The sequence below is a fragment of the Dunckerocampus dactyliophorus genome, chromosome 4 (assembly GCF_027744805.1).
Source record: "Dunckerocampus dactyliophorus isolate RoL2022-P2 chromosome 4, RoL_Ddac_1.1, whole genome shotgun sequence".
Lineage (NCBI taxonomy): Eukaryota > Metazoa > Chordata > Actinopteri > Syngnathiformes > Syngnathidae > Dunckerocampus > Dunckerocampus dactyliophorus.
In genome coordinates, this window is record NC_072822.1 from 22,605,001 (window position 1) to 22,624,623 (window position 19,623).

The following is a 19,623-nucleotide window of genomic DNA, read 5'->3' on the forward strand; positions in this document are numbered from 1 at the left end:
CAAGCACAAATTTTGCCTGCAAGGTGGCTAAGTGGTTACCATGTTAGCCCAACAATCGGGCAACCTGGGGTTAAATCTCTGTTTGAACATGTGGCGTTTACATGTTCTCCCCTGGGCAGTCTCTGTGTACACTGGCTTCCTCCCACATTCCAAAAATATGCACGATAGGTTAATTGGAAACTCTAAAAATTGTCCTTAGGTGTGAACGGTTGTTTGTCTATGGGAAAACCTCTGTTAAAAACATATAAATATTCCTAAATCTAGAATATATGTAATAACATTTTGCTTAAATGTAGCCTCAAAAGCTTATTTTATCTCCAATTATACATCTTATAAGGGCATTTGGATTAATTCTTACCTTGTAATAACAACATTTTACTTAACTCTAGCTATGTAATAAGAACAGCTTGCTTAAAGGAGACCTATTATACTACTTTTCGGGCCTTTTTTATTGAGTTCTGGACTCCTGTAGAGCAGCTACACACACACGATGACCCGCACAGAAAGCGTTCTAGATCTTCCCCGCCGAGCCCACTCCACAGTGATTGGTCACACTCCCTCCGCTCGCTCGCTGGCGATCTGCAGACTGAACACGATGATTACTAAGTATTTTGCCAAGGCGGACTCATGTCACTCAGAGCGAGACAACAATAACAATAACAACCCTCCGAAAAAACAAAAAACAACGGCCGATGACTTGGATAAGGCCGCGGTTTCTCAGTTGGCCTCAACCTCAGCAGGCCCCTCCACAGGCACCAGTGACAGTTCCTGGACGCCGACGACGCCGGTGAGTGATGGATGACAGCTGCCACCGAGACCTGGTGCATCTCATGTCGCCATAACCAGATCGTTAAAAACAGTTCAGAAGTGGATGAAAGAATTGAACACAGACATTGGTTATAAAGTCAAGGACGACGATTGTGTTTATGAAATTTGGTGTGAGGTGTGCAAGGAACATGGAACTGGTTCAGATCGTGGGTCGGCTCTTGTGACTGGTAGCAACAGGGTGAAAAAGGAGGCAATACAGCAACACATTAAATCAACACTTCACCAACGGTCGTTAGCAACCAGGTACGCCAAATATTTGGAAGCAAACAAGAAACCAACTCCAATTGAAGACGGCTTTAAAAGGGCTGATGAAAAAACATTGGAAAAAATTGACAATTTTTTTTGCCTGAAAATTGCTTCCTAGATGAGCAATTTGCTTGTAAAGTTAAAATCTACAAGCAACAAATTGCTTCCACTGGATTTTGGCAATTTCTACCCGAGTCCCCCAATGTTCTCAACGAATGCAGGGGTAACCCACGTGCAATGTGTTGGAATATAAACGAACGAAACATACACAGAAAATGTCTGCAACTTGTGGACGACAAAGCAGACTCGTAAGGTTTGTTTTCCAAACTACGTACAAACTACGTGTGCATTGGTCACGTGTATGGCAGCAGATGGAACACACTAGTAAGTACACTAATCCCAAAGATACACTTTGTGAATAAAGAATATATTTAAAATGACCTTAACAGACATATGGTCATATACAGTGTCTCAAAAAATTTAGTAAACACCTAAACCATTTTTATTACGGCACATCTTTTCAAGGGAGAATACTAACATTAATCGTTCAATCGTCTACAGCATAAATGCTTTTTAACGATATTTTATAAGTTTTTATTTAATTTTGTATTCATGTGAAGGCTGACATAACATGTTAAGTGTTTTCCTTACAGGAATATAGGTGCATAGTGGTACCTTGGTTAATGTTTGCCCCGGTTAGCATGATTTTTGGTTAACAAGCAACAATTTTTGCTAAAATTTTGCCTTGGCTTGCGTTCACCCGCTGGTTTAGCGTGCAAAATACTGTCCGGTTTGTATACGCCATCCTGGATCACGCGACCAAGACGAAATCTCGCTCTACTTGCATGTGATCGCACAATGCATTGTGGGCCACGGGCGCCATTATAGGTTGTTTATATCAGTGTTGTACAGAGATACACGACGTACAGTAACAAACATATGGACCACACAAAAGAGAAAGGCGATGGACCGTACCGACACAAGGGTGCAAGACCTCAGAATTTTACAGCTTAAAGAGAAGGCCATCGTCATTTCAGAGGTACTATGTAAATGTGACAGGAGTGGCTCCGTCATGGGCAGTGATGCATATGACTCCAGTTTCCGCATAACATCTATCAACCCGGTGGCGCATCGAGGGTGACACTTGATGTTTCTGTCTGTCTCATTTTACATCCACAACACTCATTTCTGGTTCCAACAAAAAACACATAAGCATTTAAACTTACTGTAGCATGTTCACAGAATCCTGAGTCAAAGTTTTTTTTGGTCCATTTTCTATATTAAACGGCAAGGTACATGTTTATTGGTACTTGAACGTTGATATTTAGCTTGATGTAAACTGCTCAAAAAAAATAAAAGGAAACACTTTACCATTGATAGTTGCTGTGTGTTTTTGTTGTCAGCACATTCAACTATGTGAACAAAGTATTTAAGAATATTTCATTCATTCAGATCTAGGATGGGTTATTTTAGTGTTCCTTTTATTTTTTTGAGCAGTGCATTTCTTTTTCCATTTTTACAAAGTGCAGATGCAGCAGAATAATGTATTTATCTTGTGTTATATTGTTAATTGATAGTTTTGTGTGTGTGTGTTTGGGGGGGTCCCACAAAACTTGGTAAGAGTGGTGTTAAATGTTCAGGTGTTCATTCATCTGCCATTAGTAATTATTTTTGCATAATTTTCTGCATGTAAAACTCGAATTATTGTCTATAAAGTGTGTTTTAACATTTGTGCGTGTCTGTAACGGATTGATTGGACTTACATTATTTTCTATGGGAAAATTTGCTTTGGTTAGGGTCCGTTTTGGTTTGAGTTGTACCTTCTGGAACGGATTAATGACATTAAGCAAGGCACCACTGTACTTTGTTGTGTGGCTAAATATATCCTATTTTGCACATTTTGTGTGCCATTCTTGGTAAGATGCTGTTCTCTGTCTTTTTGTTATTTGTATTTGTTCATTAATTACATATTCTTCAACCAATGTTCCTATTAAAAGCTGGACACTGTCTAACACCCTGCTTTACGCTTTATGGCTGGCTGTGGAGATTGTGTTCACCGTCGTACATTGTATGCTGCAGCTGAGTTTCCATTCCTGTATGACTCATTGGTTGACTTTCATTTAGAAATGTATTCTTGGGCTCCTACCATTTTACCTCTGCACATTCTTGCATAAATACCAACAACAGTATGATCTGTGCTCTCAGAAAACGTACTTATGGTGGTTCCTAGAGTCAGAACAGGGTTGGGTAAGAAAGCGTTCCAGTACGCTGCAGTCTTTGCATGAAATGGCCTGCAAAATGAGTTAAATTTGTCTGAACTTATGTTAGGAGAACTTATGGCTATTTTAAAATAACGTGAAATGAATGGGCTTGGTCAATGTAACTGTTTTTAAATTGTTGAGACTGTTGATTATTGATGGTAAGTATTGTACTGTGTGTTGTGAATGTCTTATCAGAAACTTTGTGTTATGCTGCCGTCCTGACCAGGTCACTCTTGTAAAAGAGATTTTTAATCTCAATGAGGTTTACCTGAGTACAGGATAAATACATAAAAATACAACTATAATTACACAGAGGAAAAGTAACATTTTAATTTCTGCTGCAATTTTAACACAACAAACACTGCAACTCCCATCGCAACTTTTGGGATAAACACCCGCAAAATCAGGCATCTCATCACAGAAGATAGATTTTTTGTTTTAGATTGGATTTATTGGTCCCTGAGGGGCTAATTTGTCTTCAGATCCTAGGGGGACTGGTAAATTGCTGTCAATGTTAATAAATGTCTTCTGTACTGGGCACATAAAACAATTTTGGGTTTAAGGATACAAAGAACACTGAAAACATTGATAACAAATTCATAAAATCACAAGGTCATGCAATGCCATTAACAAAAATAAACCTGAAAACACTGCAACTTTTGCCGCAACTTTTTGAAACAGTCAAATCAACTGACTAAGGTTTAAACACATACCCTTTTCTTGGCTTGGTTTTTCTGTTTAGAGGTAGGGTCCATTGCTTCCACAACCCATTTGATGCTGTAGTAGGTGGCTGCTCCAAAGATGGTCAACCTCACTAGCATGCCCACCACCTCATTCCTGGTCAATGGCCTCAACAGAGCCTCTCGGGGAAGATCTTTCAGCATCTCAGCTGGCTCATGTCAATCCATTGGCTTACTGAATTGGTGTGGTAGAAGTCAGGTGAACACAACAGAGGCAGATCGGTAAGTCTAAGTAATAGCATCATAATTGTAATGAATGCCTGTTGTATGAACAAGTGGGCAGAGTCAATTTATTTGTTGACATTTCCAAAATGCACGTTAGAGTTAAATACTGTAATTTCAAATATTATGAACGCATCAAGTAAAATCACAAGTGCCACATTAGCGGGCACTGTGAATGATTAAAATAGTCTTGAGTAAATAACAGTAGTTTTACAATAACACGTTAATGCTAACAATCCAGCTGCTAAAATTAAAGCGCTGGTCCCCTAAGTACGGCTAACTAAGTACGGCGTAAATTTAATTTGTTCATTTAATTTTTTTACAAAAAAAATCCACGTTCCCCACCGGCTACAACGTACTTTAGCACCTTTAAAAGGAAGCTAGGGCTATCAACCAGCGCCTGTTCAATGTGTTCAATGTGTGCCGCTGATCAACAAAGTCAGCGATGAACTAACATAATTCAATATTTTTCCCATGCAAAACTGCACTAAAACTGCACTACGTTAAAAGTGGCAAGCTTACCAAAGAAGATTTAAAAGACGCAACTACACGAATCTGTGGTCTGTCGCGTATACTACGTCGGGTAGAAACACAAACTTCCGGTAGTTCCGGAACTGGATCCACTTTGCAGGCTTGTCGTTACAAAACCCTCCCACTAGAGAGCAGACTTTGCACACAGCTACAAACATCAGCACCATGGACAGCGTCTAAATGACTGCAGCAGCCTAAGAGGAACATTAACTGTAAATAATATAAGATGATAATGTTATAAGGAATAACATGTTTTTATAATTACACACAATGTGGATATGGGTTAGTTTATGATAGCTATATGTTTATATATATATGTCACATTGACTTTATTCACCATAAAGGTTTAAAGCATGCAAAAATGCACAGGATTGGGTGGACACATAATATATAATATACATATTTTGGGAAAGTGGTGCAAACAGATTTACAAATCTTAAAACCTCATCTGTGTTTGGCTTTTCCTCATTTCCACGGCAGTGCGATAATGGATTATCCCGTCTTCTGAGGGGGCTCAAAGATAAGGCCCTAACAAATAGGATTCCCTCGACTGCCATTTATCACACAGAGGTCAATGGGATTGTTAATTGTCACAGATTGTGCAATAAATGGGGAAATGCGGTTATAGCCTGTATCCAGATGGATCTTTGGTTAGGGATTTTGACTTAGACAATAGAAGGGGCTGAGAAGAAATGCAGTTTAAAACCCTAAAAAGCATTTGTAATATTTTACTTAGGGAATACAGATTAATGTTGAAGCAGAAACGTTTTTTTGTTGCACATTAGTTTTCCTTTCCACAGGTTTCCAGTGCTTTCCTGTCCTGGCTGACCAGTTATTCACCTCTAAGAAGATAATTAGCTTTTTGAATAATGGAACAAAAAACTTATTTTTTATGTCTTTTCTATTGTTTATTGCTTTTTTTTTTATCAAACCTTCTTGAAGGTAAGAGGGCTGAAAGTCTCTTGTGTAGCCCAATTAGGATGTGAAAGTGTAAGCTTGAAGCATCATACAATTGAAAGTCCAGACTTGTTGAAGAAAATGGCACACATGACTGCTATTGAACACACCTCTGGCCCTGAAAATGCTTTATAAAAAGCCTTAATCCCACCACCCCCTTTACTGCAGCGGTTCCCCAGGAGATAGCCGCCAGACAGCACCATTTTGATGGGTCTGGGCAGCAACGTACAAGCTTGTGTATCTGCAAAGTGCAGCTGGGGTTCCACATTCCCACAACACCTTGCACCGTGCCTAAACAGCCACTCTCTAGTGGATAGACAAAAAAAAAAAAAAAAATCAGCTGGCAGGGCTGTCAAGCTTCACCATACCACAGCTGAAAACATTCACACATTAAATCCTTTCTCTACAGAGACACAGCCTGGCAACTGATTGTTCAGTTGCTATAGAGACAGAGACACCAGCTAATGCATTGTCATTGGGAATTTATGACTTATTACACACTACATTGTATGAGATTTTTCGCTCCGGTTGGAATATTTTTATTCATCTGTGTAAAAATGATCAGACAGTGACTCTAACCACATTCAGTATGCAAAGTGCTTAGTTAATGTTGGTCACATCACAGCTTTTAATGATCTTTTCCATCTTCCAAGGATATTTATTAGTGGTGGCAACTTATGAAATGCTTGAGGATTTATATTTTTGTCGACGTCCCAAAGACTGACTTGACTGATGATTAGAGACATTTTTAACATCATCTAACTTCATATTTTAGCATAAATCTGTCATATTTTTGGTCTTGTAGTTACTATATACGTTTATGTTTTTATGTTTGACAGCTGAAAATAATCAATTTTAGTCCAATATAATATTGGGCCTGATTCTACTTACTCACACCGAAGTGCATTTTTTAAAATGTAATAAATACTAGCGCTGAGATCGGCTATTGGTCCGATATCACCAAAAAAGAGAGTATTATTGTATTATATTGGCCTGCATCTAAAATCTCAGCACAAGTCTCCCACCTTGGCACAGAACCGGGGAGGTTCACAGAGCCAAAATAGCACCACAAAAAACAGCATGAGTATGCTCTCAAGACCATGTAGGTGAAACACAAACCTCTAGCCCCAAACAACCAAACCTGTCTGAAACATCTACAAAGCGTTAGAAAATTAGTTTTTCTCATTCCTACTGTTGCTATCTATTGTTCTCTGAGTAATATCATAATAATAATAATAAAGGCTTTTCTAACATTCCACACTACAAAATCTGATTGATATCTGTTTCTGTCTATACTCATGGCTGCAATATCTGTATTACATATCGTAAGTGAAAAAACTGTATCGTGACACCCTGTCAGGATACCTCCACATCCCTCCTGCTCCTTCTCTCCACAAATACCTTTCTTTCCTTTATTGCAGCGCCCTGATGTACAACTTCTTAGAAGAGTACCAATAAATTATTTTTGATCACACCAAGGTGTCTGCATTGTGGAGTTCAGCCCATGACCTCAGCGCCAATCCCTGGCACTCCACTAAAATGCAATAGTTTTAGATAAATACAATCATTTAATTTAATTCATTAAGCAGAAATAAATAAAAACAACAGTTGTTTTACAGGTAATGTGGCCTGACTCGGGGGAAAAATGGTTTTCAGCAGGTTTCTGTACTGCAGCACAAAAAGGAAAAATCACAACAAGAGAGATACACAAGACAAAAGAGAAACACCAGTCCTGCATCACATCGGGGACCAGGTCTATCAATGCTCATTTAACACTGAATGGTTGAACACGTGCAAGTTTCAAGGTCAAATTAAGTTCACCTGTAAAAGTTATAGTGCATTTTAGATGTATCCTAAAAATTTCATCCAAAAACTGAATATTTCTAAGTTTTTGTGAGTTGTGTATCTTCTCCCCACACTCATTTCACACAGACTTAGGTTTCTCATCCTAAAGTAATCTTTAAATAGTTGATGGCAAAGTATACCTTTGCTTTTTTCGCTGACTTCAAGTAGTACATTTGTTGAAATTGATTGAATGTGGCAGAACCAGCAGCAACTGACAGAACCAATGTCTGGGTGAGATGCACCACTGCTCAACAAAAATAATTCTCATGGCACTGAGGCTCTGTTCTTTTTTTATTCATTCCAGTGACCAGAAAATACAAGACGATTACAGCTGTTTCTCCAGATTGACAGCTTGTGCAGTTTCCTCAACTCCAAGGGCCTCACCATGGTTACCAAGACACTGGCAAGATGGGAAAAAAAAGCTGCTTAAAAAGACTATTTGTTCTCTCTTTCTCTTCCATCACCTCAGACAGGTAAAAAGGCTTTGCACTCCCAATGGGCCATACAATATTCATGCATACAGAAAAGGCTGATTTCAGACACCTTGGTGTGAAGGGAAAATTTGTTTGTTTTTCAGTTGGATGCAAATTTGTGTTGGATATTCTGAAGATGTTGTTTGTTTATGTGGGATTTACACCAGCTTAAAATGATGTTATGTCAGACTTTTGGCAATGATGACTATCGCTACTACTTTCAGACTATGTTTTCAACCTTTTAATGTGTGCTACTGATATAAGAGTGGTTCTCTAAGAAAGGTTAGTGAAGTGCAGTGGGGCTTAAATCTGTACATTATAAGTCTGAAATTGCCATGAATTGATCAGAAGTTGCTATATTTGTTTATTATTCAGCTAAATGTGTACTGTGTATGTGTACAAGTGATCTGTAAGACTTTATTACTTAATTGATTTTTAATGATCTGTGTAAGGTTGGTGATTCATGCAAACGTCCAGCGATGGCAAACGGAAAAAAGTTGTCAGCATTGTTCACTGTAGTGTTCTCAAAAACAGCACTTTCAGTACTACGAGCAAAGTTTCCAACTGACTTTACATCACCAGCCAAATTAGAAGCAAGCATCGTACTCGGCAAAAATGCATTACCCGTAATGAATACTCGTCTAAAACGAGTATCTAGCTCATCCCTAGTCACGATGTATAAAATAACTCTAGCAACAATAGGTAGATATCACCAACCGACAACAATTGTTGGAATGGTAACAGACCACATTTATTTATTTATACAGGTGTTCCTTGGTTTACAATGTTTTTCGTGTTATAACATTTTGTGGTTAAAAGGAGACCCTCTCGAGAACGAGTTACAGTTCATGTTGGTGGAAAAATAGAGAATGCAGCATGCCTCTTCTGGGCAGAAGAAAACACTGTGTATCATAAAAAGAGGACAAACAAATACCAATATTAGCCGCTTTTTGGTCGCAAACTGCTTGACTGTCGTGACCATCAAACAGTAAAGGGTAAAGATTATTGAATGCTAATGAATGCTAAGTAGGTTCTGTGCATCGTTACAAGGAGATACGGGAGGAGAAGAGGACGTTATTCTTCCAGACTAGCCTGGGACAATATTTTAAGACGGTAGGACAACGACAGGAGGAACGAAACTGGTTCGTAAGCCGAGGAACACCTGCAAAGCTTGCTGTATTTCTTGCTGTTGTCACACAAATCATTTAGGAATAATACAGTTCCTCAGTGCACTTTTACCAAACAAATTGATTGCGGCTACAATCAGCGATCGGGGCGACAGCAGTTTTACAGGCAAAAAAGGTCATTTATACCATCTTCAATATTGGAACAACCATCCTAGAGCAACTTAAGTTTAAGCTGCTGTGCAAGCAGTACAGTCCTCTAAAGTTCCCACATTGATGCATAATGTTGAAGTTGTTGTAGACCCCAGGAAGAGTCATTAAGGCTTTGCTGAAGCTAATGGAGATTGTAATTAACTAAACTACATTAAACATTTTAATACTTGGATTAAAATCCTTTAAAGTCAAAGACAACCTGAAGACTCTTGAGTTTCCTCCCAGAGGATGCTTTATCTGGCCTTTTTCATACTGTCTTCAGTTTTAGACTGAATAAACAACAAACAGAAAAAACAAACAAAAAAATTTGTCAATCAGGTGACAAATTGAGGGACTGTTAAGGCATCGGCATGAGTTGGACTTGGTATTTATTACCGTAAAACTGTTATAACCCACTACTATTTCCACATTTTTCAACGGATTCACCTCATTCCAACATCAACTCAGCAAAGTCAGGACATTCATGGTATTAGTTAGCCACAGCATAAAAATTCCCACATATTTTCTTCCAGAACACAAAATGCCTTTGATCTAAAGAGTTCCAGCTACTTCCGCATTTCTCAACCGATTCAGACCGTTACAAAATCAAAGCATTTCTCTAATTAAAGACATTCATGACATTTTCTATATACCAAGTATTCCCACTTTTGACATTCCCATTTTTCGAAATGCAAAATGCCTTTGATCTGCAGAGTTCTACTACTACTACTACTCTTTTTACTGACTACACATACACATTACTACTTACTACACATTTGTCAACCAATTCAGACCATTCCAAAGTCAAAATTCTTAACTCATTCGGGACATTTATTGCGCCATCGTGCTAGGTGATAGCATGCTAACATTAGCATGTTGTTGACTAATATTTATAGTGTGAATCACAACACAGGGGGACTATGGCACTTGGCAGAGGTCTGCTCTCTCTGTGTGCCTTTCTAGTTGATAATGTGGCTGCTAACTGAAGCAAAAGCTGTATTCTCTACACTTCAGTCACATCTTGATTGTGTTATTTCAAATCTATTGTGGTGGTGTGTAAAGACAAAATCATAAAGAAATAATTGTCATTATCCAAGTACTTGTGGTCCTAATAGCATAAAACAGACCTGGACAGACACACGAGGCAGATGTAAAAAACAACCTATTTGATTTGAAATACAACCAACCATCAGCGTCAACTATCAGACTACTCAATTGTATTTGTTCCAAAAATTAGTTCAATATTAAGTGCTGTCAAAGTGGTCATTAACCTACTTTAGCAGACAAACTGATCCTGATGCGTTTCAGAGGCACTTTACGAGTGACTAGCACATCTCTATGTCTGATCTGATTGACCTTTTTATTTATGGTCCTTTATTGTATTTAAAGGGGAATTTAATTTCATGTTTAAATGGTAAATGGTAAATAGACTTTCACTTGTATAGTTTCAATCTTCAAGGCACAAGGTAGTTTTAACACTGTTACCACATTTACCTACTGCTGACGCAGTATCAGGAGTAGGGTTGGGCATCGTTTGAATTGATTCTCGATTCTGATGCTTTTAAGAGGCTGGTTCATAGGTTTGCTTGGTTTAAATGAGGGTACTTAAAACCAAATCTAAATATAAAAAACAATCAACTTGAAGATAAATGTTCTGAAGTTTCTCTCCGCAAGAGCACACTTTGCAAAAAATTCTTTATTTTTGAAGACCTCACAAAAAGCCATTTACACATATCCTTTTGTTGATGTGTTAGAGAGTGTCTCATTCTGCAGGCACTTAAGCATGTTACCGAGCTCCCACTAAACTGGGTGCAGAATATCAAAGAAAGAACAACTTGTAAAACGTTTATGAAATAGTACATGGGTTAGCATTAGCAGGATATTTGAGTTGACCCACCATATTAGCACTAGTGTCATTTATTTGCTGCTTCAGTGTTGGCAAAAGACAGGCATAATTTAATGTTTTACACACCTGATCCTGACTGGTTAGAGCAGTGGTTCTTTTCTGTCATGCCCCCACTGGGTGACAGAAATGTTTTTGTGTTCTACTATCCTGAAACGCTGTAATCCAGTCAATAATCTCTTTAATAATAAAAGCTTTTGTAGCAATCAAACTGAACATGTCTTATTTCTTAAGTAGAACCAAATAAGAAAAGCGGAGGGCGTTTCCAGACCAGGGATTTTATACGTGAAAACAACAGACGCGTCACATAAGCTTCTAAAACAACACAACAATGACAGAGCTCTTCTTACAAAGAAAACATTTGAGTTCAGAACATATGAGATTTGTCCTGGTTAGAAGAGTTATTGGTCACTTCCAACTCCTATTCATCAAAGTGGCAGCACTTGGAAAGTGGATGAATAAATAAAGTACAGTACATTCGGTGAACAGATAAATAGGAGCCTGCTGGGGTACCACTGTCAACATGTATAGTTCTTTTCTCCTTGTTAGCAAAAATGACATGAACGGCACTTTTGATCACACTTTAAATCACAGCGACATGATTTGACATTCAAAACATCAATCAATGTCATTTTTACCATCCTCATTTAACCTTCTGCTGTAACCATCTGCTTGCTGTATAAACAAACAAAGTAGAATGCTCTTCTCAGCCCACTCATGTGACTTGAGGTTGCAATAAATGCATTTAAATGCATAATGCTCTACTGAAAGGAATCCTATTTGTCTACAGTAGTTACACACGGCATTGCCTACAACTTGAACTTAAAAGGTAACCTTGCACAATTAAATGCTTGGTACCGCTAAAATCCATTGGGCCAAGATTCTGATTGATACAACTGTGGTCTGTCCAAATATTATCATCTCTCGCCACATCGCACTTGGAATGTCACGGCTTTATTGTCACGTTTTTTCAAAATATAGGAATTAATAAATCATCGCTGTTTCGTGGATGAATATGACCTTTTATTTGTAACAAATATGCATATTTAAACAAATGTTATACATACATTCAAGCATAAAAATGGCTAAATGAACTAAAAATACAAATATAAGGCATTCAGAAAACGCATCGAAAGACATGCTGTGATATGTAGTATTCTAGACTGGTCATTAGGTGTCAGTAATGTACACATTATTTTACATTGATGAGACAATAGGAGGAACGCTCTAGAAACCGGAGGTAAAAAAGGAGCAACAAGGAACTCTCCCAATGCCAATACTAACATGTGTGAGTCTATAATATCTTATTTTCTGTTACTTACTTTATTGGGTAAAACGAATGAGCCCAAAGGTGATTATAGGGGTGTTATTTCATGTCTAGAGGGCTCTAATAATGTAAAAAAAAAAAAAAACATATTTAGAAGGTTGTAAGAGGTTTTCTATGGTCTAACTTATGAAGAAGGTCCTACTTTGCGGAAAGTCAAATTTCATGGTCGGGTCTGGAGCCAATTAATCGCGATAAACAAGGGATTACTGTACTGTGCAAGCAGCTATGGTGTAGTATAGATGTGCTACTGTAGTTTTATCACAAAATGAGAAGCAAAGTAATCAATGTGTCCCTCTGTGTGTCAGGTTTAGGGTGTAACATCTTCGTCCATTCATTTTCTATACCGCTTGTCCTCACTGGGGTCGTGGGTATGTTCCTGTCTTTTGGGCGAGAGACGGGGTACACCCTGGACTGGGGGTCAAACATCATTAATCTGGAAAAAAATTAGACCCCTGACATGATAATTGATCTTAGGCCATAGGGTTGTTGGTATTTATGCAAGTACAGTAGACGCCCCTACAACGTAAATAATCCGTTCCGAGAACCTTTATGTTGTAGGGTTTTTATGTTATACGAAGCGTAAAATACATGTAAATAGCCTAATCCGTTCCAAGATCTTGCCAAACTCATCCCTTTGGCCCTTCCAAATATTCAAAGTCCACCAAATATGGTGGGAAATATAAGAAAACGTTAGTATAAACATAGTACAGCAACATTCCAATATAAAATAAGGTAATAAATAAGATTAGTGTAAATGAATAAAACTGAAAAACAAAAACTATCCTACCGTTCACGAGATGTCTTGTTCAGGAGCATGCAAGTGGAGCCAGAAGGAGGAGGAGGAGGAGGACTAGCCTGAGTCGAAACGCGACTCCAAGAGTCTAAGAGTCAGCTGGTCTCACAGACAAACGCACACGCGCTACACGATAATGCTGTGTGCAAAATTTTAATTTGTAACTTAACTTAATTGTTAGTTTAAGGGCGACTACGAAGAGAAAGGAGTTTGAAGGGACAAGTCTGTCTCTCACACAAACTCACGTACAAGCTGTATAACTCAGCCAATGAGATGAGAGCGTAGGCGGTGCCCCGATAATCAGCTAATGAGATGAGGGCGTAGGCGGTGCCCCGATAATCAGCCAATGAGATGAGAGCGGAGGAGGTGCCCCAAAAATCAGCCAATGAGAGCCTGAAGCGTCAAAAGGCGTCACCAAGTGTTAGTCTGAACTTGCACCGACTTGAGGCATTAATAAAGTTGATTGAAAAAAAAAATCGCAATGACTTGACGCTTTACGATATATGGAATTTCTTCCGTAATACAATGCAAAAACTTTACATAAATTCTTTACGTTCAGTGGAATTTACGTCAAAGGAGGTTTACGTTAGGTACTACTGTATGTGCAGAGGTAAGATGGTAGGAGCCCAAAAATACATTTCTAAATGAAAGTCAACCAAAGAGTCATACAGGGATGGAAACTCAACTGCAGCATACAATGTACGACGGTGAACACAATTTCCACAGCCAGCCATAAAATGTAAAGCAGAATGTTAGACGGTGTCCAGCTTTTAATAGGAACATTGGTTGAAGAATACGTAATTAATGAACAAATACAAATAACAAAAAGACAGAGAAAAGCATCTTACTAAGAATGGCACACACAATGTGCAAAATAGGATTTTTTTAGCCACACAACAAAGTACAGTGGTGCCTTGCTTAATGTCATTAATCTGTTCCAGAAGGTCCAACTCAAACCAAAACTGACTCTAACCAAAGCACATTTTCCCATGGAAAATAATGTAAGTCCAATTAATCTGTTCCAGACACTCAAAAATGTTAAAACACATTTTATAGACAATAATTATAGTTTTACATGCAGAAAATGATGCAAAAAGAATGACAAATGTCAAATGAATGGACAACTGAACATTTAACACCACTTTTACCTAGTTTTGTTGGGACCCCCCAAACAAAACCATCAATTAACAAAATAACACAAGATAAACAAATTATCTGCTGCAACCACAATTCGCAAAAATGTAAACAATACGCTGCTCGAAAAAATAAAGGGAACACTAAAATAACCCATCTTAGATCTGAATGAATGAAATATTCCTATTAAATACTTTGTTCTTCACATAGCTGAATGTGCTGACAACAAAATCACACAAAAATTATCAATGGAAATCAAATATATTATCATTATTATGCACAACAGCATGTGAAATTGTCAATCTGTGTTGCTTCTTATGTGGACAGTTTGATTTCACAGAAGTATGATTGACATTGTGATTGATGAAGTATTCCGTTTATTTTTTTAGGCGGTTTATATTAAGTAAAGTAAAGTTAATCTATCTTATTGTCCTACAAAATCATAGTATGAGTGTGTGTAATTGTATTTCACACAAGTATGTGTGCTGCAATGTGTTCTCTGCTACGCAACAGTGATCTCAAATATTGTTTTGCTGTCATCTGTCATCCATTGCCACTTTGAATGCGTTGCTCTGCCTATAGCTTTCATGGCATCCCAGATCAATCAACTTGTGAATGGAAGTGCACAGAACCCAAGGAGAATTTGTTTTTCTTCATAGGGATGAACATTTCTATTTTCCTTGAGAACTGGGCTCCCTCATCCATGGCATTTCATTCTGAAAGTGACAAGTTCATCATAAATTACACACAGGCAGTGTGATTGCACCCAACTTTAGCCTGGAGTAACCAGTGGGTGGTGCAAGCAGTATTAAGATGATTGCCAGCACAGGCAAGCATATTGAATGATATTCATTAGTACTTGTGTGTCTTTTGACTCAGTATACATAACCCACTGGTAATTTTCTGATCACGTTTAATTTTGGTAGACAGTATGGTGGCGTCTGTGGCAAGGCATTCCAAGCAAAGACCGCTTCCATCGGACCCAAATGCGTTAAATGAAAGAGACACATCACTGTCACTGGATGAAAGCCCTCAGCCCCCATCCTCCCTCATCTTCACATCTCCTTCATTGGACCCCTTGAGATCCACATTTACTTTGCCTGATTAAAGTCTCTGCCTTCTGAGAAGGTGACTCCTGATTGAGTCCAACATATAGTTAGATCCAAAAGTATTTGGACAATGACATTTTTATTATTTTATCATTATAAAGCAACAACAACAAACAATGCGACTGAAGTGTATACTTTCTGCTTTAATAAACACACTTAAAAAATATTAGGTGTAATATGAATCCCTGTGAAGATCACCTCTGTTATTCATGCATTTTGATCCATCTCATCAATTATATTTTTCATTTGCTCAGTGATGTTTTCCTTTGCTTCTTTTTCTTTGTCCACTTTTTCTTTATCCACCAATATAATGCTGTAGAACGTTGACATCATTGCATCATACTCTATTTTCTTCCATAGGGTTTTTAACCTCCTTAAGAGTAGCGTACAAAGCAGCATCATCTTCCAATAATGCCTTGATATCATTCTGTAGAACCCTGACATCCTTGCATTATGCTTTATTTTCATTGACACTCACATTCATACCTATGGGCAATTTAGAGTCGGCAATTAACCTAACATGCATGTTTTTGGAATGTGGGAGGAAACCAAAGTACCCGCAGAAAACCCAAGCACGCACGGGGGAGAACATGCAAACTCCACAAAGAGATGCCCAACGGAGATTCGAACCCAGGTCTTCCCGATCTGACTGTGTGGCCAACATGCTAACCACTCAGCCACCTGAATGAACAAAGGATGTGCGATATACAATATGTTTTAGTTGTTATTTTTATTCGATCTTACCCTGTTCTCATTTGCTATAACCTGTTTTTACTCTTGTGAAGCACCTTGGCCACCATTGGGATGTTGTAAGGTGCTATACAAATAAACTTTGATTTGATCTGAATGAACAAAGGATGTGCGATATAAAATATGGACTATGAACGATAAAACATGGACTGTTAAAGAGTATGTGAACGTCACTCCTTTTTTTACGTCCCAGACAGTGCAGTGGGTAGGTTAAGTTGTGTGTCACATATTTGTTGACTTGTGTTTATTTGGCATCATGGGTGAGGTAGTTGTCTGGATGGGTGCATGTGAAAAGCTACTTAAACCATCAAAAGGTTGTCTCAGATTGGCTAACTCATGTATGTTAAAACCTTAAATGAAATACTTCGGAAGCAACTGACAGGCCAGATTCAAACGCTCGGTGGGCCAGATGTGGCCCCCACGCTGTAGTTTGGCCACCCCTGGTTTCTAGCATCCTTAAGAGCAGCACGCAAGGGACCATTGTCATCCTGCAGAGCCCTAACATCCTTGCATAATGCTCCATTTTGTTCCATAGGGGTTTTAGCTTCCTTAAGAGCAGCGAGCAAGGCAGCATTATCTTCCAATAATGCCTTGATATCGTCCTGCAGAACTTTGATATCATTGCATAATGCCGTATTTTTCTTCCATAGGGTTTTTGACCACCTTAAGAGAAGCGCACAAGGCAGTGTTTTAATCTTGCAACTCCTCGATTTCTTCTCTTAGTGCCTTGCTATCCATGAACAATTCTCTAATTTGCTCCATAAGTTTATGACATCATCATGTACCCTCGCGATCATACCGACGATGTTGGTGCTCTGCGATACCATTTTCGTCTGTACTTGCTGACAGTTATCAAAATATAGCTTTGTTTGTGAAAAATCTTGCTTAATTTGTCATTGCAGACGCCTCAATTTTTGCTCTGTTTGTGCTACAATACGCTTATCATTCATGTCCTTCAAAGCATATAATAATATCAGATCTTTGGTCTCGAGAATATTTTCGAATTCTGAAACTGTTTTGTCATTCAAGTCGTTCTCCTCCTCCTCATTCAACACCCGGGCTGACCCAATTTCAGATTTTGAGTCCATATTTCCAGGGCTAGTGTCATTTCATTTGCCGTTGTTGCTAGGCAACCACTTTGAACTTCAGCAGTTAGCCAGTTAGCTTAACTTGCTATCAGCTATCAGCACTTTTAAGTAGTTTATTTAAAGGAATCTTTACCTCTCGCCTATCTGAGTTATGTTTGAGGCAGTCAGCAAGCAGTTCTGATCTTGTTTTCGTGAAGTGTATTCAGGAAAGCACCGAAATACTTCAAATGTCTAATATCGTCAGCAGAGCTCTTAGCACGTACGTCCTTTCCAGTCAACAGCAGGAAAAAAAAATGGTGAGCATGCTGGCGTTGCAGTCAAAAGATCTGAGGGTTTGAATTTCAGGCTTCCTCCCACATCCCAAAAGCATACACGTTAGGCTAATGGGAAACTCGAAATTGTCCATCGGTGTGAATGGGAGTGTGACTGGTTGTTTCTCTATATGCATACCTGTCAACTTTCCTGTTTTCTTTGGGAAACTCCTGTATTTTGCCCATCTTTCCCCACGCCCTCCCATTTTAAAAATGTCTTAAATTATATTCTTATATTTGAACTTTAATGAATTTTTATTATTTTTTTAATCATGTATTGCCGGAGGAACACAGTTTCGGGTCCGCAAGGCAACACTTGGGCAACATCAGCGTGACACACCCTGTAGCCGGTAAAGTCTGATGGAAACACCATAATTTCCTTGAATTTATCTCCCTCATTTTCCCTTATTTTCTAAAAGTGTTCCTTTATTTTTAAATGCAAATGTTGACAGGTATGTTTATATCTACACTGTGACTGTGCTGGCAGCGGTCTAGAGTGAACTCCGCCTCTTGTCTGAAATCAGCTGGGATAGGCTCCAGCTCACATGTGACCATAATGAGGACAAAATGGATGGATGGAATTTACTAGGGATGAGCGGGATACTGGTTTTAGACGAGTATTTGTTACAGATAATGCATTTTTGCCGAGTACGAGCGTGAAACGAGTACAGCTCGTCATTATCCGTACTCGTGCTGTCAGAAACTACTTATGCTTATGTATTCACTCTTCCCGCTCTGTGATTGACCAGTCACACACAGTGACCGCCCCTCCCTAGCCAGCAAAAGCCATGCCTCACTCACATACGAGGGGCATTTGGCAAGACAGAGCTGTAAACGGCTCATATTGCGTTAGTCACTTATGCAACAACTCAATAGGGGTAACATGACCCCTTTTTCCTTGAAATGTATTTTTGTCTTATTGCATGAAGTCATAAAACAGGTGTGCTACCTACAAAAAAGAATTGTGTTAATTTTCAAGTGTCAGTACACAGACAGTGGTAACCTGCATTGACTGGCCACAACATTAGGTACACCAGCACAGCACAAGAGCTGCATCAAACATGCTGCCTTTATGGCTATCATACCAAAAAGTGCTGATTACTACATTATATACACGTGTATATAGAGTAGTAAAATATTACACTCCTCTCAATACATTGCAGTATACACGTTGCAATCTTAAACTTGTTTCGTAATATACGCGGTGCATTTGACAAGACAAAGCTATAAACGGCTCGTGTTGGGGTGTTCACTGTCGATGTTTTTTTTTGTCTGAATACTTCTAATTTGGCTGGTGATATAAAGTCAGTTGTAAAACTTTGCTTAATACTGAACGCAGTGCTTTTGAGAAAACTACATTGAACGAGGCTGACAGATTATGTCCCTGTTTGCCATCAGTGGATGTTTGCATGAATCACCAACTTTGCACAGATCATTAAAAAAATAATTCAATAATAAAGTCTTACAAATCACATACACTGTACACATATAGCTGAATAATAAACAAATGTACTTCTGATCAATCCATGTCAATTTCAGACTTAAAATGTAGAGATTTAAGCCACACATACTTCTGGTTTATGCCCTTCCCACTCCGAGTACAGATTATGGATACAGTTTCCCTTCACTCTATCGCGGTTCATCTTTCACGGATTCACTGTTTTGCAAATTTTTTTGGGCATCTTTTTTTAATTACAGAGTATGAACGTTGTTACAGGCCGAGCCTGGCCCTTCAAGAAGAATTGCATTGTTGGAAGTTGAGTGTATCTTTTCCATCTCTCGTCTGTCT

General features: G+C 38.6%; 1 protein-coding gene across 4 annotated transcripts in view; it reads right to left on the reverse strand.

Annotated features, from left to right (window-relative positions):
- The window catches only part of atad1a (ATPase family AAA domain containing 1a), a 36,228-nt gene extending 31,328 nt beyond the window's left edge, over window positions 1-4,900 (reverse strand). For all 4 annotated transcript variants that reach the window (XM_054773676.1, XM_054773675.1, XM_054773677.1 and 1 more), the window contains exons 1-2: window positions 4,820-4,900; window positions 4,049-4,250 (exon numbers count right to left, since the gene is read on the reverse strand). In XM_054773676.1, coding sequence (XP_054629651.1) covers window positions 4,049-4,219 — 171 coding nt within the window. In that variant the 5' untranslated portion in view covers window positions 4,220-4,250; window positions 4,820-4,900. The remainder of the gene's footprint in view (window positions 1-4,048; window positions 4,251-4,819) is intronic.
- Window positions 4,901-19,623: the final 14,723 nt, after the last annotated feature.